The following is a 20,490-nucleotide window of genomic DNA, read 5'->3' as shown; positions in this document are numbered from 1 at the left end:
AGTACCCTCATAGGGACAGGACAGAGAAACAGTTAAATAAATTGAACACGAAGCACTTCATTCTCTTCGGAAGAGAAGTGCAGACTGAGCTCCCACTGACTGAGAAACCAGGGAATCACATCACCCAGCTGTCTCTGGGGTACTTTTTCTGTTTCTTTTTTTCCCTCCCTTTCCTATTTCAGGTCACATAACTGGGTGTTACTTGTTCTCCAACTTCACCAAGCATCTCTAACTACCAGTGTAGCTAAGGAGTATTTGTGCCTTACACTGTGCTGTCCACTATAGGAGCCTGTGGCCATACAGTCTACTGGCACTTGAAATGTGGCTACTGAAATTGAGTTATGTTGGAAGTACAGAATACACAATGAGTTTCAGAGGCTTAATATTAAATAAAGAGTAAAATATCACAATAATGTTGATATCAATTACATGTTCAAATGATTGTATTTAAGCTATCTTCAGTTAAATAAAATATACTAAAAATTAATTTCACTGTTTCTTTTCACTTTTTAGTGTGGCTATGAGAAAATTTGAAATTACCTATCCGTTCTATTGGACACTGCTGCCTTAAACTCCTAGGGACAATATGGAGGCTTGGAATTTTTTGCTCACTTTCCATCATAGACACAACTTCCTGTTCCCTGACACTTGTACTCCAGATAAGCTGCCTGTGTAAGAATTTTAAAAATTTCAATTATGTACTAATAACTTCTTTTATAAAGCAAAGATTTCTACCTTTGATGCAAATATTAATCTATCTTCTAAGACTGATTAATCAAAACCCCTCCTCATTTTCTGTTATTTTAATTATTTATTATCAATTCTAATTAGCAGAAGAAATTAGGATTTAAATGAGCTCACATATATTTTTAAATTTTCATGAAGCCTACAACCTTACAATCAAACCCACACCTTTTCTTAGCCTATTTATTACATCCTTCCTTCTTATTGGTCCTTGCAGCCAATCTAACAGAATTCATACTCTGCTTTGAGCTAAAATCCTCATTTAAATTTATAACATCACAGTATAAAACGAATCCTACAATAAAGAATACATGTGCAAAGCAGTATCTAGTAAACAAAAGGAAGTATGGCAATCTTTTAGACTTTCAGGCTAGGAAATTTACACTTTGAGTGTATTTTCGTAAATAATGAAGACTAACATTTTCCTTCAGGAGAGAGAAAAAGAAAATCACACTCCTACTGAAATACCACTATTCGTAACTGAGCTTGTAAGGAGATTTAACGGTTTCCAAGCCATTAGCCTATGTAGGGAAACACAGATCATTTCCTTATTTTGTTGGGAGAGAGACTCCAAACTTTGCAATTATAGGATAGGTCATGGCCTAGCGGGATAGTAATGGCCCAGATTCATTTCTCTCTCTCTTTTTTCTTTTTAAGGAAAAACAAATAATGATCAATATTCTCCACTGCCCCTACTAACCACCTCCATCCTTCCTCCAGCTCCATAAAAGATTACCCACCAAAAAGTACTGGGTTCAGGATGCCTGGCCCAGGCCTGTTCTTCCTTGCTAGATTATATACTGAGATGTCACTTCCTACCTTCTAAATCCAAACCAGCAAAACCAGAGGAAAGGAGCAGTGGCTCTGAACCAGGACCGACTTAAAGCCATTAGTCAGAAAGCAGAGTGTTGAGGAACTTAGGACACTTCCACATTCTATTTTTGGATCTTCCTTAATGCAAACTTGTCTGAGGAAGTTCTCCCAATCTCTCCAGCACTCAGTTGATTCTCCTCATGAAATGTTTTTTAAGTAGAAAAAGCAAAATTCTTTCACAATTATTGCCATTAACAAATGACTACCAACAATAGGTGTTATGGTTCAGAGCCTAATTATTACTCCAGACATATGTTCACAATAAGAAGGTTAGCCTGTCCAGCCTATTAACTTCTTTACAGGCAAATCAAGTTTAACAATCAACTACGTTGTGTCAAAACAAACCTGGTTGTGGTCTCCCCAAGTTCCTGCAGCGGTCCATACTTATCTATATACTTCTCACAAGATCTTATGTGTGCCCTCATTTCGCTGAGGCAAACCTATATAAAAGCAAATTCAAAATAAAGTCCCTGTTGAAAAGGGGCTCAATGAAGTCTTATGTGATCCAGCTTTATTACTTTCATTATTGCAAATAAGGTCATAGCAATGGGTCAGCTGATTGAAAGGATATATTCCTGACAAGAGTAAAACAAACTTAAGGCATTATCAAGAATAACACTTTACAAATGTTTCTAGTACTTAGAAGACCCAAATGTTGAGTTCTTGAGTTTGTTCTTCTAGAAAGCATATGGTTTTTTATTTTATTTTTATTTTTAGAACATTTATTTATTTGAGAAAGAGAGAGAGCAAGCACACACACGCCTGAGCAGTGGGAGCGGCAGAGGGATGGGAGAGAGACTCCTCACGCTAACTCCACACTGAGCACAGAGCCTGATGCAGGACTCCATCCTAGGACCTGAGATCATGACCTAAGCCAAAATCAAGAGTCAGATACTTAACAGACTGAACCACCCAGGCTACCCTAGAAAGCATATGTTTTTTAAAGTGGAAAGACAGGGCACCTGGGTGGCTCAGTCAGTTGGGCGTCTGCCTTTGGTCAGGTCATGATCCCAGGGTCCTGGCATCAAGTCCTACATTGGGCTCCCTGCTCAGTGAGGAGGCTGCTTCTCCCTCTCCCTCTGCCCCTCTCTTCTGCTCATGCTCTCTCTCAAATAAATAAAATTTTTAACAACAACAACAACAACAACAAATAAAGTGGAAAGACATATTAACTCAAATTTACTTTTTTTGGACACCACTACCTAACTTGGTGATGGTAAGAAGTGAGAAAGAGAAAGGGGAGAGGGGAAAGAGATCAAGCAAGATGGGGGGGGGGGAGTGAGAAGAGATGGAAAGGAAAAGAGAGATAAAGAGAACCAACAGATACATTTTAATTTTAAAGATGGCCATAGTAAGTAAAAGGAAATCCTGTGCCTTGGGGAAGGATATAAATACCATGGTTTTATAATATATCCAGCAGTACTACATGAATTCACAATACATAGTATACTTAATGACCCCATTAAGAGCAAACATAAAAGACTGCTCTTACAGTTCATTTTTACCAAGGCAGAATAAAGAGCCCTTGTTCCTCCAGATATACATTCGGAGATCCTCACCATGAGAGGGATCTGGGGCTAAATAACACAGTCTACTAAATGTTTCATTAGAAACTCTGATAAGATCTTTCACTAAAGGAAGCTTTGCATAGCTGTGGTAAGGTGGTCCACCCACCCTGCTTCATTTTGCTTGAGCTGCGGAAGTTAAACCTCAAACATGAAATCTACCCAGTTAAGGAAACTGTTATGATTGCTTAACAAAAGACAAAAATAAGAGCAAGTGGAGGGGCACCTGGGTGGCTCAGTGGGTTAAAGCCTCTGCCTTCGGCTCAGGTCATGATCTCAGGGTCCTGGGATCAAGCGCCGCATCGGGCTCTCTGCTCAGCAGGGAGCCTGCTTCCCTTCCTCTCTCTCTGCCTGCCTCTATGCCTGCTTGTGATCTCTGTCTGTCAAATAAATAAATTAAAAATCTTAAAAAAAAAAAAAAATAAGAGCAAGTGGAAAAGTGAAAACAAATCCTTGTTTTACCAATATCTACCTAGGCCCCATTGAAATAGCTGCCTTAAACACACAGTTTTCCAAGCTTTCATATCCAGCTTTGCTCATCAATTCTCCCGCAACTCTATTACTTTTCTTAAAAGTGCCTTTCTTCTTCTTTGCATTCCTTGAACAATAGAGATAAGCAAGCATTTTTTTTTTTAGCAAGCATTCTTGATACAAAGTAGAAATCATGGCGTGTCTAGACACAAAATTATAGAAGACATTGTAAGAGATGGCAGAGGAAACATAAGCCACAGGGCTTGCTCTAAAGGGGCTTATCACCTAATGGGGAGGGGGAACCACACCTGGACAAGTAGACAGGAAACTGTTTGGTACTAGGGACTGCAATACTAGGAATGGAGACCTCACCGGGACTCTGAAGAATAAAGAGAATCTGAACATTTGATTCTAGAAGGAATGGCAATATTCCTGGCAAGAGGAGTAAAATAAAAAGGAAGGGATGGATATAAGAAATACTTTAAATGAAAAATAAAAATACTTGCGAATAATCAGATATAAAGAGTGAAAAAAGCAAGGGGCTTTCTAGGCTGGATATTTGAGAGACTATTCCTGTTTCTGACAGACACCAAAGGTGGGATGAAACATTGGATGACAGAATACTATAGTGAGTTTGACTTTGTGCGTGTTGAATTTTATATGATGACAAAAATACCAATGCAAAAATAAGTAATAATATATTATTATGAATGTAAAAAGCTACTGATTTTGAGCATTTACCATGTTCCAGACAGTGCTACAAGCCATATATATTTTATCATTTTCCCTTACAACTATTCGCCATTGTGTGACATGAATGTTATCTTTCCCTCCTTTTACAAAAAGATGAACAAAAACTTAGATAATAACGTCCCTACATCACAAATAATGAGTGAGGGAATTCACGTTTGATCCCAGAAAGTCTGACTCCAAAGACCGTGTATACATTCTGTAGTCAGACAGCCCTGAGTCGGTTACTGAGTCTTTGACAAATATTCAAAAGTTGTATCAAGCACCAACTATGTGCCCATCACTGTTCAAAGGGCTGGGTTCACACCCAGTCTCCAGTAAAACATACACAGTCCTAACCCTCATGGAACATAACTCTGGTGGGGATAACTGACATATATAAGTTTAAAAATCACAAAAGCATAATTCCAAATGGTGACAAATAGTATGTAAAGCAAGCGCAGGGTACTCAGAAAGCGTAACGGGCTGTGATGTCCATTAACAATGTTTCTTTGAAAAATTTCAGACCCTTAACACATCATCTCCCTTTTGATCTCAAGACTCCCTATGATAGTACCTTCCTGTTAGCAATTCAAACGTTAACATATTTAAAACTTGGTGGATTCTTCTCCAAATCTGCTCCCCGTCTCAGCACCTTCACCTACACCTACACGTGTCAGAAACCTAGGAGGTATTTTTGACCCTGGATACTCTCATTCGGCCCCACATTTAGTCTGTTACCAATTTCCTTCAATTCTCTCCTAAGTGCCCCTTAAAAGAACCTCTTATTCCCTGCCCAATGCTCTCACCCTAATCCAGCTTCCTTACCTGACCCATCCCAATAGCCAGTGAACTGGCTCTACCAATCCTGCTCTTGCCCCCTCCAGGCCATTCTCCATTCACATGAAAGAGCAGTTATCTTAAAAACAGATACCCGATCCGGGGCGCCTGGGTGGCTTAGATGGTTAACCATCTGCCTTCACCTCAGGTCATGATCTCAGGATCCTGGGTTCGAGCCCCACATCGGGCTCCCTGCTCAGCAAGGGAAGTCTCTCTCTCTCTCTGCACACCACCCCCCTTGTGCTCTCTCTCAGATAAACAAATAAAATCTTGATAAAAATAGATGCCTAAACCTGATTAAAAGCATACTCTTCCCATGACTCACTACTGCATTTAGGATAAAATCTAGACTCTTTTCCACGGCCTCCCAAGACTTCACATGATCTAACCAGGCTAGTACGGCGTCAAGGGAGGGAACTCGCAACAAGGGGCACAGGATCAACACAGAGAAATACTGCGAAGTCCAGAATATAGAAGGAATTATGCCGCCCGATTTAATAATAAAGCTATTCATGGACAGGCTGCAAAAGGGTAGCAGGACAGGAGGCCACAGGATTGGGGGGGGGGGTTGGTCACAGGAGTGATGGGAAGGGAGGAGATGGAGGTGGTCAGTGAAAGCATTTGTTTGAAAAATGAGGAGACGGTAGGAGTCGGGTGCCAAGTTCACCACAGCCTACACATACAAAATTGGAGAAAAGGCAGGAAAGAGGCAGAGACAATAAACCTACGAAAGATGGGGTAGGATGAAGCCAAAGGCACAGGTGAAATGATTTGCCACGTGACAATCTTCTCAGCGGGCCAGTCACCCTGGGCACAGGCAGAAAGAGGGTCACATACCGGGGTGTCACACTCAGTGCACTTCTGGTACTCGGATTTCATTCTTTTTGCTACATCAGTTGCTGGAACTCCTTCCGAAGGAAGATAGGCCCGGCAGTAAGGACAGGTCCATTTGTTGTTCTTTAGACTGGTAGCAATACAGGAACGGCAGAATCTGCCCAAAACAAACCGAGAAGATGTTATTTTCCTTAAAAGGTATAAGGGAGCTGGCACTATGTGTTCCTCTGTGTAAAGGGTATTTTAATGACACCTTGTACACTAGGAGCTCTGTTGCCGAGTTCACGGTGCAATTTGCACCCTCGAGCCTCTTACCTTCCCAGGAAGACTGCTCTGGAATCACACGTTCTCACTACATGCACTGCATGCGTTTGAACAGAAGGGCACAAAGTGGTGAAAAGAGCATTCCGATACACAGGATTAAAACTATAACCCAAAGGATAGCTAATGTGTTCTACCTTTTCTCTAATCCTATTTTAACCCAAATGTGGTTGGGGGGGGGTGGAAATAGGTCTTTGCTCTGTGGGATTTTGTATGTTAGATAAGAAAATAGCAAGAGGCCAAGGAGGCAAAATGCCATGCATGTTATCCGTCTTGTAACAATTTTCATGTCCTCCCCAGGTATAGAAAATTATCTAATCCAAATGACCACTATTAGGAATGTCCTCTGAGTCAAGAAATTTATTCTCTGGTTTATTTAAAGATGATTATTATAAAATCTTAACACAATCAACAGAATTCACAGAAAATCTGGACCTCTTTATAGGATCTGTTGAAGGCTAAGTGCGCACAAATGTAAAAATGGCATTTAGATAATGTCACACATTAGAGTGACCGGAGTGCTCTTAAGGTACTCACCATATTCTATCTATCTGGGAGTATTACCATATGGCAAAAGTCAAGCTTTTTAAAATTTAAATATACTGGGGCACCTGGGTGGCTCAGTTGGTTAAGCGTCTACTTTTGGATCAGGTCATAATCTCAAGGTCCTGGAATCGAGTCCCACAACGGGTTCCCCGCTCAGCAGCGAGTCTACTTCTTCCTCTGCCTCTTCCCACCCCTTGCTTTCTCTCCCTCTCTTCCTCTCTGTGCCAAATAAATAAATCAATCTAAAAAATCTAAATATATGATATATATTGAAATCTTCACATATCAGAGGTATGTAGTTCATTGAAATTTCCCAAACTGAACTCTCAAGTGTATTAGCCATGACTGATGCTTAAAGAACTCTCTTCTGCATCTGTTATAAAATTCTTACATGCACACAGAAGATGCTGAGGCATCTGCTTCATGTTTATGTCTGTCCAGCAACCATTTCCTCTTTTTCTTGCAACAGCACCCTGATTTCACTCTGCAGGAACTGTACCTCTTATAGAAGATACAATCTGGTGGGACCTCGGTCAAGGGGCCCACAATCCCCTGCTGAAGACAAAGATCTGAGTTCTCTGCCGTCTTCCACTTCTCTGTGCTTCAAGTGATGAACTCCAAATTCTAAGACACAATCTGCCCTTGCATTTCTCTGAGTCCCTGAGAAGTGGCTCTCAGAGTGTAGTCTCGATGATGACAAAAAATATCGAGCAAAAATAAGTAATAATCTATTATTATGAATCTATTATTATTACAAGTGGTTCAGATGCTCAAGTTGTAACCCTCATACAACATCTAGGGTTCTGACATGAATTACTCGTTTACATGATTTAGGGGCAAGCGGCTGATACTTTTTCTTTTTTTTTTAAAGATTTTATTTATTTGATAGACAGAGATTACAAGTAGTCAGAGAGGCAGGCAGAGAGAAAGGAAGAAGCAGGTTCCCTGCTGAGCAGAGAGCCTGATGCGGGGCTCAATCCCACAACCCTGAGACCATGACCTGAGCCGAAGCAGAGGCTTCAACCTGAAGCCACCCAGGTTTCTTCATCAAAGAAAGTCTTCCCCTTTCCTCACAACTTACTCAAGTTTTATACCAGTACAAACAGAAGATATTGGTGCCAAGCCCTGCGGTGGGCGCTGATGGACAGGATCTCGTTTAGCTCTCAGAGGGATCCTAACATGCTGCTCTGCTCTCTCCTCACCTAACTGGAGGCGAAACAGACGTTCAGAGACGGAACAATTTGCCGCGTTTACACAGCCTGAAGACAGCAGGACTGTGACCCTCACACAGTTTTAGAAGAGGCTCAAGAAGGATGAGGGGAAGTCCCCAACTTACAATAGTTCCACTTGGGATTTTTTGACTTTAAGGTGCTGCAAAAACGATACTCATTCATTAGAAACTGTATTTCATTTTTTGAATTTTGACTTCTCCTGGTTGGCAGTAAGTCTTCTTCTCTCCACACTGGGCGGCTCCCAGTCAGCCATGCAGATGAACAATGGATACGCCGGCAACTACTCTCCACCCATCATTCTGCCTTCTACTTGCACCACAGCAGTCAACATACTACACAAAATGCTCAACACCTTTATTATGATATAGGCTTTGTGTTCGATGATTTTGCCAAACTGTGGACTAGCAAAGTGTTTTGAGCATATTTAGGGTAGATGAGGCTGTTAGGATGTTGGGTAGGTTAGGTGTATTAAATGCATTTTGACTCACTTTAACTTAGGATATGGATTCATCAGGACCTAACCCCACTGTGAGTCAAGAAAGATCTGCAGTCCTTTTTTTTAAATAAATATTTTTGTTTATTTATTTGACACAGAGAGAGAAACGGTGAGAGAGGGTACACAAGCAGGGGAAGTGGGAAAGGGAGAAGCAGTCTTCCCGCTGAGCAGGGAGCCCGATGTGGGGCTTGATCACAGGACCCTGGGATCATGACCCGAGGTGGTGAAGGCAGACGCTTAACGACTGAGCCACCCAGGTGCTCTAATATTGTGTATCTTGATATAAGAAGGAAATAGAATGTGCTGATCATTGTAACCTACTCTGAAATGCATCCAAAAGAAGATGAATTGATGATGGGTAGGTATGTGATAAAATGAGAGAAAAAAGCAATATAGTAAAATTGATAAATGTAGAATCTAGGTAGTGAATATATTGTTGTTCACTGTACATTCAACTTAGCTCTACGTTTAAAATTTTTCATAATAAAATGTTAGGGGGAAAAGGTTAGAAAAATTAACCATCTTATTACTATGACTTAAATTTTATTTACTCCTGAGAAAAATTGTGTTGTAAAATTAGGAAGGGAAATGTTTGGAGGGTAAGAGGCCTGAAATTTTTAATGGAACATGAAGAGAAAAACATTTAAAAAAAGTATTTTTAAGGGCATTCAAATTTAGTGTGAGGAAAAGATTACACTGCATTTATGATTATTTAAATAAACAAAGAACAGAACAATTTTGAATATAATAAAGGGCTGAGGAGAGAAAATATAAACCATCTAAAACTGGGTATGTGTAGCTTTTAGCAAGAACAGTTAATCCATGGTTCTAGAGAAGGCTATGAGAGAATATATAAAAGTGCACAAACATCCCTGGACCCACCCATAGAAGCATTCATGCACTGGTGAAACTTTTAGCAAGAGCTTACTACTGACAGCTGACAATACGCCAGGGATGAAACTGTGGCAGTGCCTAAGGTCCCTGCTCTCTCGAGCTCTAGAATGAGGCAGGAGGCATTAAGCAGCTAAACAGACTGGCAAATGATAAATCCTTTAAGAAGAAAACATTTGACAATGAAATGAAAATAGAGTGAGTGGGGCAAGGGGAGCATTTAGGTGGGTCATTCCTGAGATGATATTTGAAGGCACCCCTCTAAGGAAGATCTGGGAATGGTTTTCCAAACTGAAAACAAAGGGTACAAAAGATGGGGACCATCCTTCTGAGATACAGAAAGCCAGCATGCATGAAAGGCAAGGGGCCCTAGGGAGAGTAAGTGGAGATGTGGGAGGGGGAGTAAAGTGGACAGGAGACAGAGCATTAAGCCATAACTCAGGGTGATGGATAGGTACTTGGACGGTTTTAAATAGGAAGGTGACAGAGTTTGATTTACATTACATGGATCACTCTGGTTGTTGTGTAAAGAACAGATTACAGAGGTACAAGAGCCACAGCCTTGAGGAGCTCAGGTTTAAGCCACTAGAAGACCACTAGAAGAGTCAGTTCAAGAGAGTCAGTTTGTTGGCTTAGACCAACAAAGTAACAGGAGGTAGTGTAAGTGGTCAGACAGATTGAGGATTTATTTTGGAAGTGAGGAAAAGGGACTTACAACATACCAATGACAATAAACATATTATGCTAAGTGAGAAAAGTCAAACACAAAAAAGACTACTTATTGTATGATTCCAAAACTTAGTGATACAAAACAGATGGGGTTGTTGGAGCCAGGGTTTTCGGGAGGGGATTGTGCACAACAGATTTGAAGGAACTTTTTAGGGTAATGGAATTAACTGTTCTAGATCTCGTTTGTGGAGGAAGTTATATAATTACCAAAATTCCTCGACTTTTATACTTTGTATGAATTATACTATATCACCTCAATAAAACTGAAAAACAACACAACCAAACAAAAATGCCCCAGTGACAACAGGCCAGAAACAACCATCGCATGAAGCAGATCACAGAAATACACACAGCTCAGAACCATTCAGAATCTTGCTGGCCTCCCTCCTCCAGCACTCCAGGCACAGAGTAATTACTCTGTACATTTAAATAACTGAAGCAGTTATGCAGAAGGGATCAGAGGAAAATTTTCTGGGCAGGGCCCAACATTCCCATTAATAAGGAAGAGCCTAAGAGTGCTGGGTCCTTCTGAAAGAACCCAGGGATAGAAATGAACACAAACCTAAAGAGATAAGAGATTTGCATTTGTCTCCCCCTTCTCCACCTTCATAAGGTGGCTGAGAATGATGAATGAGGAGAAATTAGGTGAAAGAAGCTGAGGGTAGGAGTCAATTACTTTTTTTTTAGGCCAATTCAATGTTTTCAAAAATTCTGAGTTGCCATTGCTTTAATATTAGATTTTGTGGGGTGTCCGGGGTCTCAGGCTTCACGGGGGGTACAGAGCCTGCTTAAGATTCTCTCTCCCCATCTCCCTCTGCCCTATCCCACCTTAAAAAAAAAAATCAGATTTTACAACTAAACCCAAATTTCTGGCTTCTTTTTTTTTTTTTTAGTAAAGATTTTATTTATTTATTTGACACAGAGAGAAAGAGAGAGAGAGATCACAAGCAGGCAGAGAGGCAGGCAGAGAGAGGTGGGGGTCGGGGAAGCAGGCTCCCTGCTAAGCCTGATGTGGGGCTCGATCCCAGGACCCCGAGACCATGACCTGAGCCGAAGGCAGAGGCCTAACCCACTGAGCCACCCAGGCGCCCCTGTGGCTTCTTTTAAAAGCTAGTCTTCTCCAACTCTGGACTCAATTCCCACGTGGTCCCATGGGCTGGCACCCCTATCCTAAGGAGGACTCACCCTCCACATTCATTTACATTACCTGGCAGTTTGCAGCTCCTGAAGACCTGAATTAGGAACTAGATAATGACTCTATGAACTTTGAAACCAGGTGGAAACTTAAATACCCTACTCCCTTTGATAATTTTATTAGCCCCTTTCTGTTTCCCTAAATTAAGTGATTATCAATAATACCCTTTTATAATGAAGAGGTCAGCAAGGCACTGTAGAAAAATAAGGAAAGGCTTGATGAGGACACTGGATAAAATTAGGCATCCAATCTTAGGAGGTAAAACTGAACCCTAAGTATTGTAAATTTAAGGAGGGAAGGGATGCATTAGGGACTCCATTGGTCTAGCACTAGACAGGCAAAATAAGTATTCAGACATGGTTCCCAAATATGGCTCTGCAAAAGCCACTGGCAACATGAGGCCAATGTAACATTTTATTTATGTTCTCAACACTAGGCTGCCTCACTATGGGGAGACCAATCCGAAGCTGAATGGATAGAAGCCCTCAAGAAGGGGCTTCGTGAGCTTTAAACAGAATAAGGGGAATTGTTATTGTTATTGTTATTCTAAGTGATTATAAGAGTCTCACACTAAAATATTCCAGTGTAAGGCAATAAACACACACACACACACACTCTCTCTCTCTCTCTCTCTCTCTCTCTCCCTCCCTCCCTCTTAGCCTGCAGGTCAGCCTAGATAGCCCTGAGTGCAGCTACTCCTAGAGCAAAGCCCTCCAGCCACTGCCCCTAAGATTTCCTTTGATGTTATTTCTGTATTCAGTTAGGTTCCAGAGTCCATCCTGGGACTCATTCAGCCTTCAAACCCCGACTCTGCATATTTCTACACCGCACTATGTGTTGATTTAAAATTTAACCCCTTCGAGATTATTTTATTTCCTTTAACTTAAAATCTTAGCGGGGTGCCTCTCTAGAACCTTCAAACGGGGTCCTCAACTTACTGTATTTTACTGTCAATTAAATAGGGTTAGCTAAAGCTGGGCTTCAAACTTTAAAGAGAATATAAATCACCTGAACATCCTATTAAAATGCAGATTCTGATTTAGTAGGTGGGAGATGGGGCCCAAAATTCTACAATGCTGCTGGTCCACGGGGCTGGTAGCCAAGTTCTAAGGAAAATCTGGGCATAAAACTCCATCTGCTACATTATTTAGGTTCTGTTTGTTAGAGAATACATAATTTAATAGATCACTAATATTTAATTTACCTGTGACAATACTAATGTTACTAAATAAACACACAGCGGTCCAACGACCAGAGGAGGTAAATTTCAGGCCAGCTTAATTACATCTTTCTGAAATTCTCAGTAATCCAAGGACAGATGAGCAACCCCATAAAAAGAATGGAGGTCAGAAACTACCATGGGACTCCTATCTATTACTCAACCACAGATCATCCGTTGGCTGGCACTATAGAATGGCTGTCCTCGCTTGAGGGGCATTCACCAAAGTATTCCAACTGCATGGTATTTTGGAATCACCCATTAATTCAATGAATACTGAACACCCACTAAGCACCAGGCCCTGAAGGAGTGGCAATGTAGAAAGCAGCATTCCTTTCCTACAGCAAAGGCTCACCAGAGTTTTTGGACCTTGAGGGTACCAAAGACTCTCACCACCCCATTTTAAGTGATGCTTACCCAAGCACATTGGGAGGAGGGAGCATTCTATATACATTTGTTCTAGCATCAGAGGCCTAGATGTTCATATTTAAACTTCAAAGGTTCATCTTGAAGTCAAGTCACAGGTCAAGTAATATGTCAATGGTAAGTGGAAATCAGATGGAAACTTCCACAACATTCCACCTCTTCAATTCAACTCCCTGCATCTGTGCCCCTTTAATGCCCTATATCCCATGAAATGGATGAATCGTCCATTCTCCTACTAACGCCAAGCCTTCCCCTGGTCCCCAAACCCTGCTGCAATTCCCAGCTCCTCTCTCCTACTCAATGGCATTGCTCCTGAAATTTTCTCTTCTCCTGTGCATCAGTTTCCCTCTCCCTATTGGGTCATTTCCATAACCATACAGAATATTCCATTTTCCTTCTCTTAAAAAAAATTTTTTTTAAGAAAACGCTTTGATCCCACTTCTCTTTTCAGCATTACCCAAATTCTCTTCTTCGCTTTGCTTCTCAACTCCATGAAAGGGCCTTCTACGCTCCCTGTCTGTGGCTGTGATCACTCACAAACCCACTCCCCTCCCCAAGCAGTGGGGCCCACCATCCCACTGAACCTGCTCTTCTCAAGGTCCCCAAGAGCCTCCACATTATGATATCCAGTGCTCAATTCTCTTGTATAGAAATCTGACAGAATAATTTCATGTCTGTTGAATGAAATTAGTAATTTTAAAAATGAGGGCTTGTATTTTATATAACTTTGTTTTTTAATTTCGTTTTACCATAATACATTTTTATTTTATAAAATATAAAATATTTTTATATATTTATATATACTAAAAAATAAAATACTTAAATATAATATATATTTTTTATAATTTTATTTTATAAAATATAAAATAAAGTATCAGCCAGCCATGGGCTGAAAACAACAAACCAAATCAAACCTCACTGGTTTTTTCAGCTGATAATTTGAGAAACGCTGCTCTAAATATCTTAAAATTGCTACTCCCCCACATACTTCCTATCACATTTCCTTACTCATTTTTTTTATCCTTTACACCTGTCACTATATAACAAGCGACATACTCCTGCCTGCAATCTTGTTTGTTGTCCACCTGATGCATGAGAATGCAAACTCCAAGAGGGCAAGCAATTGTGTCTACGCGCTCAGTACAGAACAGGGCAGATTTGCTGCATCGATAAATGACAGCACTCCATGCGACAGCAGATCTAACCAAACAACCCAGAGAATACCAAATGATAAGGATGAAGTAAATGAACAAAGATTTTATTTTAAAGAACACTTTGCCGATTCCTACTGTCTGCTTGAGTGTGTGCATGGGTGCCTGACAGCCAGACTTCTTAGAAGACTTCTAAAGGGCCTATCGGGGGGCGCCTGGGTGGCTCAGTGGGTTAAAGCCTCTGCCTTTCGCTCGGGTCATGATCCCAGGGTCCTGGAATCGAGCCCCGCATCGGGCTCTCTGCTTGGCAGGGAGCCTGCTTCCTCCTCTCTCTCTCTCTGCCTGCCTCGCTCCCTACTTGTGATCTCTATCTGTCAAATAAGTAAATAAAAAAAAAATCTTAAAAAATTAAAAAATAAAAAATAAAAAAATAAAGGGCCTATCGGAAAGCCTGATAATGATCTAATTTTTGTTTTTGATAACTTAAAAACTCGGTTGGTAGGGGCGCCTGGGTGGCTCAGTGGGTTAAAGCCTCTGCCTTCGGCTCAGGTCATGATCCCAGGGTCTTGGGATCGAGCCCCACATCAGGCTCTCTGCTCTGCAGGGAGCCTGCTTCCTCCTCTCTCTCTGCCTGCCTCTCTGCCTAGTTGTGATTTCTCTCTGTCAAATAAATATTAAAAAAAAAAAAAAAAGACTCAGTTGGTAGATGGGATGGTTAGTCTCCTGTGTCAACTTGGCAGAATATAGGACTCCGTTATTTAATCAAACACTTATCTAGGTGTAGCTGTGCAGGTATTTTGTAGGTGTGGTTAACACCTATAATGGGCTGATTTTAAGTAAAGAGACTATTATCCTCAATAACGTAAAGCAATTCCTTAAAATCAATCTTTCTGACACATGTGTGCACGTGCGCACACACACGCTATTGGTTGTTTCTCAGAACCCTCACTAACAAATAACATGTGAGCGGGCCATAAATATCTATAATAATAAATAAAACAAGTAGCTTTATAATCTTATGTGAAAAATGAAGTCTTTGGGATTATACACCTCCTGTAAGAAGGAATGGGGCAGCAAAATGGGCAAAAGGGGGTCAAAAGGTACGAACTTGCAGTTATAAATCAGCCATGGGGCTCTAAGGTACAGAATGGTGGCTGTAGTTAAGAAGATTGTGTTACTGGGCGCCTGGGTGGCTCAGTGGGTTAAGCCGCTGCCTTCGGCTCAGGTCATGATCTCAGGGTCCTGGGATCGAGTCCCACATCGGGCTCTCTGCTCAGCAGGGAGCCTGCTTCCCTCTCTCTCTCTCTGCCTGCCTCTCTATCTACTTGTGATCTCTCTCTCTCTGTCAAATAAATAAATAAATAATCTTTAAAAAAAAAAAAAGAAGATTGTGTTGTATATTTGAAAGTTGCTAAGACAATAGATCTTAAAATGTTCTCAACACAAGAAAAAAATATGTAACTATGTATGCTGACAGCTTGCTAGACTTTCTGTGGTGTTCGTCTTCCAATATGTACAAAGTTCAATCATTATGTTGAACACCTGAAAACTAACATAGGTCAATTACACCTTGACAACATTTTTTTAAATAAAAAATAAAATATACTAAATTTTAAAAAAAGATTGAAAGCACTGTTGTATATTTCTGGGTCAGCTGAAAACTCACCAGGAAACTCTCCGGCCCTCCTTAGAGAAGCCCTAATTTGATGCAGCCTGTGCTTGACCACAAATGGAAAGTTTTAATCTGCTTACCTCAAAGTCCTTCAGAATTATCCCCAAGAGTTTCCTTTTAAAAATTAGGAAAATTCTGTGACTTAGAGCAATTTAATCCAACTCAATTCAGTGAAGATGTGGCTCTTTGTACCTTCAAGTATGCCCCAGTCTGTACCTATTACGTTTGTTAAAGCCATTCTCAACCTCTGGATCCTTTTAGGTAACTCCCAGAGCTCCAGCTCTGACCTTCCCCCAAACCCATTCTTCCAGTACCTTGAGGATATTTCCATTTGGGTATCTCCCTATCAGACTACTATACACCTGACAAGCTCCATCACGAGTTCATTATCTCCAGAGCCGACCTCTGCCCCACTTTATCTCTGTCACCTGTTCCGGAGTTGCCTTCCACTCCTCTCTCCCCCTTTATCTCTCCTACCCAACTGGTCAACACATTTCTTTATACTTATTTTAAACGTAAATCAGATTCCCTTTCAGTTTCACTTACACAGCTTCAACTTATCAGCACCCTCCTCCCACCCACTGATAACGGAAGAAAAGGCAGAGGTAGGAAACCTTTTCCCCAAAATGTTTTAACAACTGATAAACAGAGGTAGGAATAAAGTCAATTTGAAATGACAGCACATTAAAACAGAACTTCTTAAATTAAAGGCCACCCAAGGAAAAAGAACCACGCTAAAAGGAAGGCTATCTGGGACATCTCAGAAATGTCATAGGTCTATCTTTTGTGGCCCAGTTTTATTCCAAAAAAAATACAGATAAGACATAATACTCGTTCCTGGATTTTTGCTTTGTGAGACGACTTTAAAAGAAACAGAAATTATGTGCTGAGTCTTTATGATGGGCCACTAAATACTCATATAAAAATTCCATTATTCACGATATTTTACAAATGAAGAAACAGTAAAAGAGATTAAGCAACGTGGTGGTCACACAGCAGGTCTGTGGCAGGGCTGAATTCAAATCCTGCTCGCTCTCAAGCCCACCATTTCTGCAATTTATGGAGTGCTACATACGTAATCATTCAATGCATTTTTGCCATTATTAATAACTTGCTTGACTAGAAATAGGTTTCAACAGACATCAGCATCAACAAAAGAGTTCAACAAATTTGGAAATTAGCTTCAATATGGGATAATATTTGCTTTTCTTCATGTCCCATATAAGGTCAATGGAAGGGAGTAATTCAGTTAGGAAGTACAAATGGTGTCACTAGCACTCACTATCGCCAGTGCAGAGGGAACTCTAGTTAACATTTCTAAAGTGGAGGGGGTCCAAGTAAATTTGCCAAAAGGAGGAATATGGAAATTCTGCCCACAGCCAGAACAATGGACATAGATTTGTCAAAACAAAGAACAGTAAAGTGAGGGAAGGCCATTCGTCCAGCCCTTGTTGTGCTACTCCATGACTATTTTTCCAGTTGCTGGTTTCCTATTCAAACTCTAACAAAGAAAAAGATTAAACAAAAGATTTAACTTTTTACACATTTATATTATCCTTTAGCGAGGCAAAAAACACAGCAAACAGCAAGTTACAGCCTTCAAAATCCAAACCAGGGAAAACAATCCCCAATCAGACAACGATCTCCAGCAACAAAGTCACCCACTTCAGTTCTACAAAAGGAACCTTCAAAACTTAATGTGGATCCCTGGTGCAACTTAATGCTCATACAGACTAAATTTCCCCACAGTTACCAGGAGGTTATTACCACCCTGAACTAATCAATAGGTTACAACTGTTACACAATGGTACCTTGGCTTCCATCTTGGCCTTGGGATTTATGTCAATGGGCTACATCTGGACAGCTGGGAAACAACATCAATAATCAGTCAGGAGGTCACTTAGACTGGAGTTTAAAGTACACAGCTGAAACAACAGGCCTTGAAAATAGAGCCACAAAATAATGACTAGGGCACTCGCTATTTAAACACTGTGTGGGCTGCGTTTTTCTCCCTGGATCGCAGCCGGCTTTTCAGTGGTGCTTCTCAGTTACCAGTCTATAGGTGTCAAGGTCCAACTAAGTCCTTCGAAAAACCTTTTGTGCCCTTGCATTTATAATATGGTATTTTTCCCCCTGATAAGCCAGAAGCACTTCCTAGCCGTTTCGGTATGGCCCAGGTCAGCCAAAGACATTAAGTGGGCTTCCACCCCACTCTATGCAACTCCCCCCCACCCCCGCCCACCCCAACATGCACACACCCGGTGGCACACCCGTGCAGCCACGGCAAGAAAGCTTCTAAGTAAACCGAGAACACGAATCCACAGATCCAGCTCCCATTTCTAGTTACTCAAGCACACATTAAGGGCGTGCCAATTTTATACAGGGATTCTGTTTTCAAACTCTTTTTAGAAACTACTCGTTTTTATCTATACTTTCATCGATTTAGGGAAGCGCTGCGAAAGCAGACTGTAGCCTCCTGTCACTTCGTGGTTGGATTTTAAGGGCTCACTCAAGGCTTGGGGCTAACGTTCAAGTCCCTGCCACACCCTGACAGGTATTTAAACTCTAACGACGAGAGAGTCTCCTGGACGTTCCAATTTGAGTTGATCTTTGAGGGACTTGAGTGTTTGTATTAGGAAAGGGAGGTGGGAGTGGAAGTTTGCACAGATCTGTGTTTGCTCAAGAGGCTAGCCTCAGTGGGCGTTCTGGACACGTGCAGAGAGCCAGCAAAATAAATCCGACCTGGGTGGGGGGCGGTGAGGGAAGCACTTCCCGATTAGCTGAGCTCGGCGGGTAACTGCTCTGCAGCAGCTTACTGCCTTGTGCCCAAGCAGGTGCCGGCTGTCCGGCCAAGAGCACCTTCCCCCGTTGCCGAGCCCTAGCTCCTGGAGGGTCGTTCGCCTGGGAACCCCATCCCTGGGCTCTACACCTAGGCTTCGGGGACAAGCAGCGACCGGCTGAGGGGCCAGGGCGGGTGGGTAGGGAGGCGGGAGGCGCTGCGGGGCCCGCTTATTGCTGTTTTCGCCTCCTGAAATCCTGTGTCACCTTCCGACCGGTCATTTTCCCCGTGGCCTGGACTCCCCAGGTCCGGGTGTCTCCCTGCAGTAGCACCATTCAGGCGCGGGCTTCTGAAATCCTCCATGCCCTCGGCTCCCCCACCCCACCTCGCCCTCCCAGAAGCCGGGGCGCAAGCCGAGCTCCCCCGGCACTTACACGTGGCCACAGCGGGTCCGGACAGGCTGGTGCAACACTTCGAGGCACACGGAACAGTCAAAGGACGTGACGGGCAGCTCCGGGTCCCCCTTGCGCTCCAGGGCCCGCGGGGCGGCCGAGGCGGGGGCGGATTTGCCGCTATCGCTGCTGAGCACGGAGCCCATCGCTGCGCTTCTCGCCCAGACAGCTGCCAAGAGCTCAGTGCCTGCTGCCGGTTGTTTTGTTGTCCTGCGGTAGAGGAAGGAAGTCCCGGCCCAGCTGTGATCGCCGCCTCCCAGCGCGCCCAGCTAGAGCAGTCTTAGCAGCAGCCTCAGCCCCGGCGCCCAACCTCCGTCTAGGGCAGACGAGTGCGCCGCCGCGCCTGGAACTGGCTTTTGCTGGCGGCCTCGGCGGAGACGTGCAGGCGGAGGCGGCAGCCGCACCTTGCGCGATGCGACAGCCCGGGCTCCTGGGAGAATTGAAACCTGAAACCTCAACTGCGGAGCCAGAGACCCGGGCCGGGCGTGAGCCTTCCGGGCATTCGCATACATCCTCCTTACCCATTCTTGCAAGTTCGAGGGAATGTGGGTCTGGTCGTGCTTTATGGGAACCAGAACCCGCTGGTAAGGTGATGATCCTGTCCGCCCTGCACTGTTGTAATCATAAAAGGCAACGAAGGCCATCTATGACGGGTGCGTCTCCTAAGAGCATGCTAACCAGTACTTGAACATCGGATCAATCAATACTCCATTAATGGAGAGGTCGCATGGGGCAGTGAAAAGGGTTCTGGAGACCCAGATTCGAAGCTCAACTCTAGGACAAGGGTTCTAGTGCTAAGTTCTACCACCCCAGTTTCCTCAGCTCAGGGGCTCCTGCTGTTGCTCCGATTCCCTGCCCCAACCTCTTTTAGACATGACCAAATATATCATTTAGTAAGTCACACATTTGGGCGCCTGGGTGGCTCAGTCGGCTAAGCGTCTGCCTTCTGCTTGGTCACGATCTCAGCGTCCTGGGATAGAGCCCCACTTAGGGCTCCCTGCTCAGCCGGGAGTCCACTTCTCCCTCTTTTGCCCCCTTCCTCTGCTCCTCCCCCACTGCTCTCTCTCTCCCTCAAATACATAAATAAATAAGTAAATAAATAAAATCTTAAAAAAAAATAAGTCACACATTTAATAAGATTTCTTTAGTGCCCGCTGCATGCCAGTAAGGGGAACACAGTTCCTGACAAGGAGACAAAATCCCAGTTCTCACAGAACTTACTTTAAAAAAACAAAAGCAAAGGCATTTCTTTTGAGATACCGATCCATACACTTATCATTTATACATAACACATATAATGTAATATATGTAATTATGTAATATAC

General features: G+C 42.5%; 1 protein-coding gene across 2 annotated transcripts in view; it reads right to left on the bottom strand.

Annotated features, from left to right (window-relative positions):
- RNF125 (ring finger protein 125) overlaps positions 1 to 19,554 on the bottom strand; it is a 33,926-nt gene extending 14,372 nt beyond the window's left edge. Inside the window, exons 1-3 of one of the 2 annotated variants that reach the window (XM_046025278.1) lie at positions 19,148 to 19,553; positions 6,060 to 6,213; positions 1,963 to 2,057 (exon numbers count right to left, since the gene is read on the bottom strand). In XM_046025278.1, the coding sequence (XP_045881234.1) occupies positions 1,963 to 2,057; positions 6,060 to 6,213; positions 19,148 to 19,311 (413 nt within the window). In that variant the 5' untranslated portion in view covers positions 19,312 to 19,553. Of the gene's footprint in view, positions 1 to 1,962; positions 2,058 to 6,059; positions 6,214 to 19,147 lie in introns of both variants that reach the window. The other variant, XM_046025279.1, reaches the window with a different exon arrangement.
- Between the last annotated feature and the right edge of the window lie 936 nt (positions 19,555 to 20,490).

This window comes from Meles meles, chromosome 12 (assembly GCF_922984935.1).
Source record: "Meles meles chromosome 12, mMelMel3.1 paternal haplotype, whole genome shotgun sequence".
In the NCBI taxonomy this organism is placed as follows: domain Eukaryota; kingdom Metazoa; phylum Chordata; class Mammalia; order Carnivora; family Mustelidae; genus Meles; species Meles meles.
This window is presented reverse-complemented; position numbering and strand designations above follow the sequence as displayed.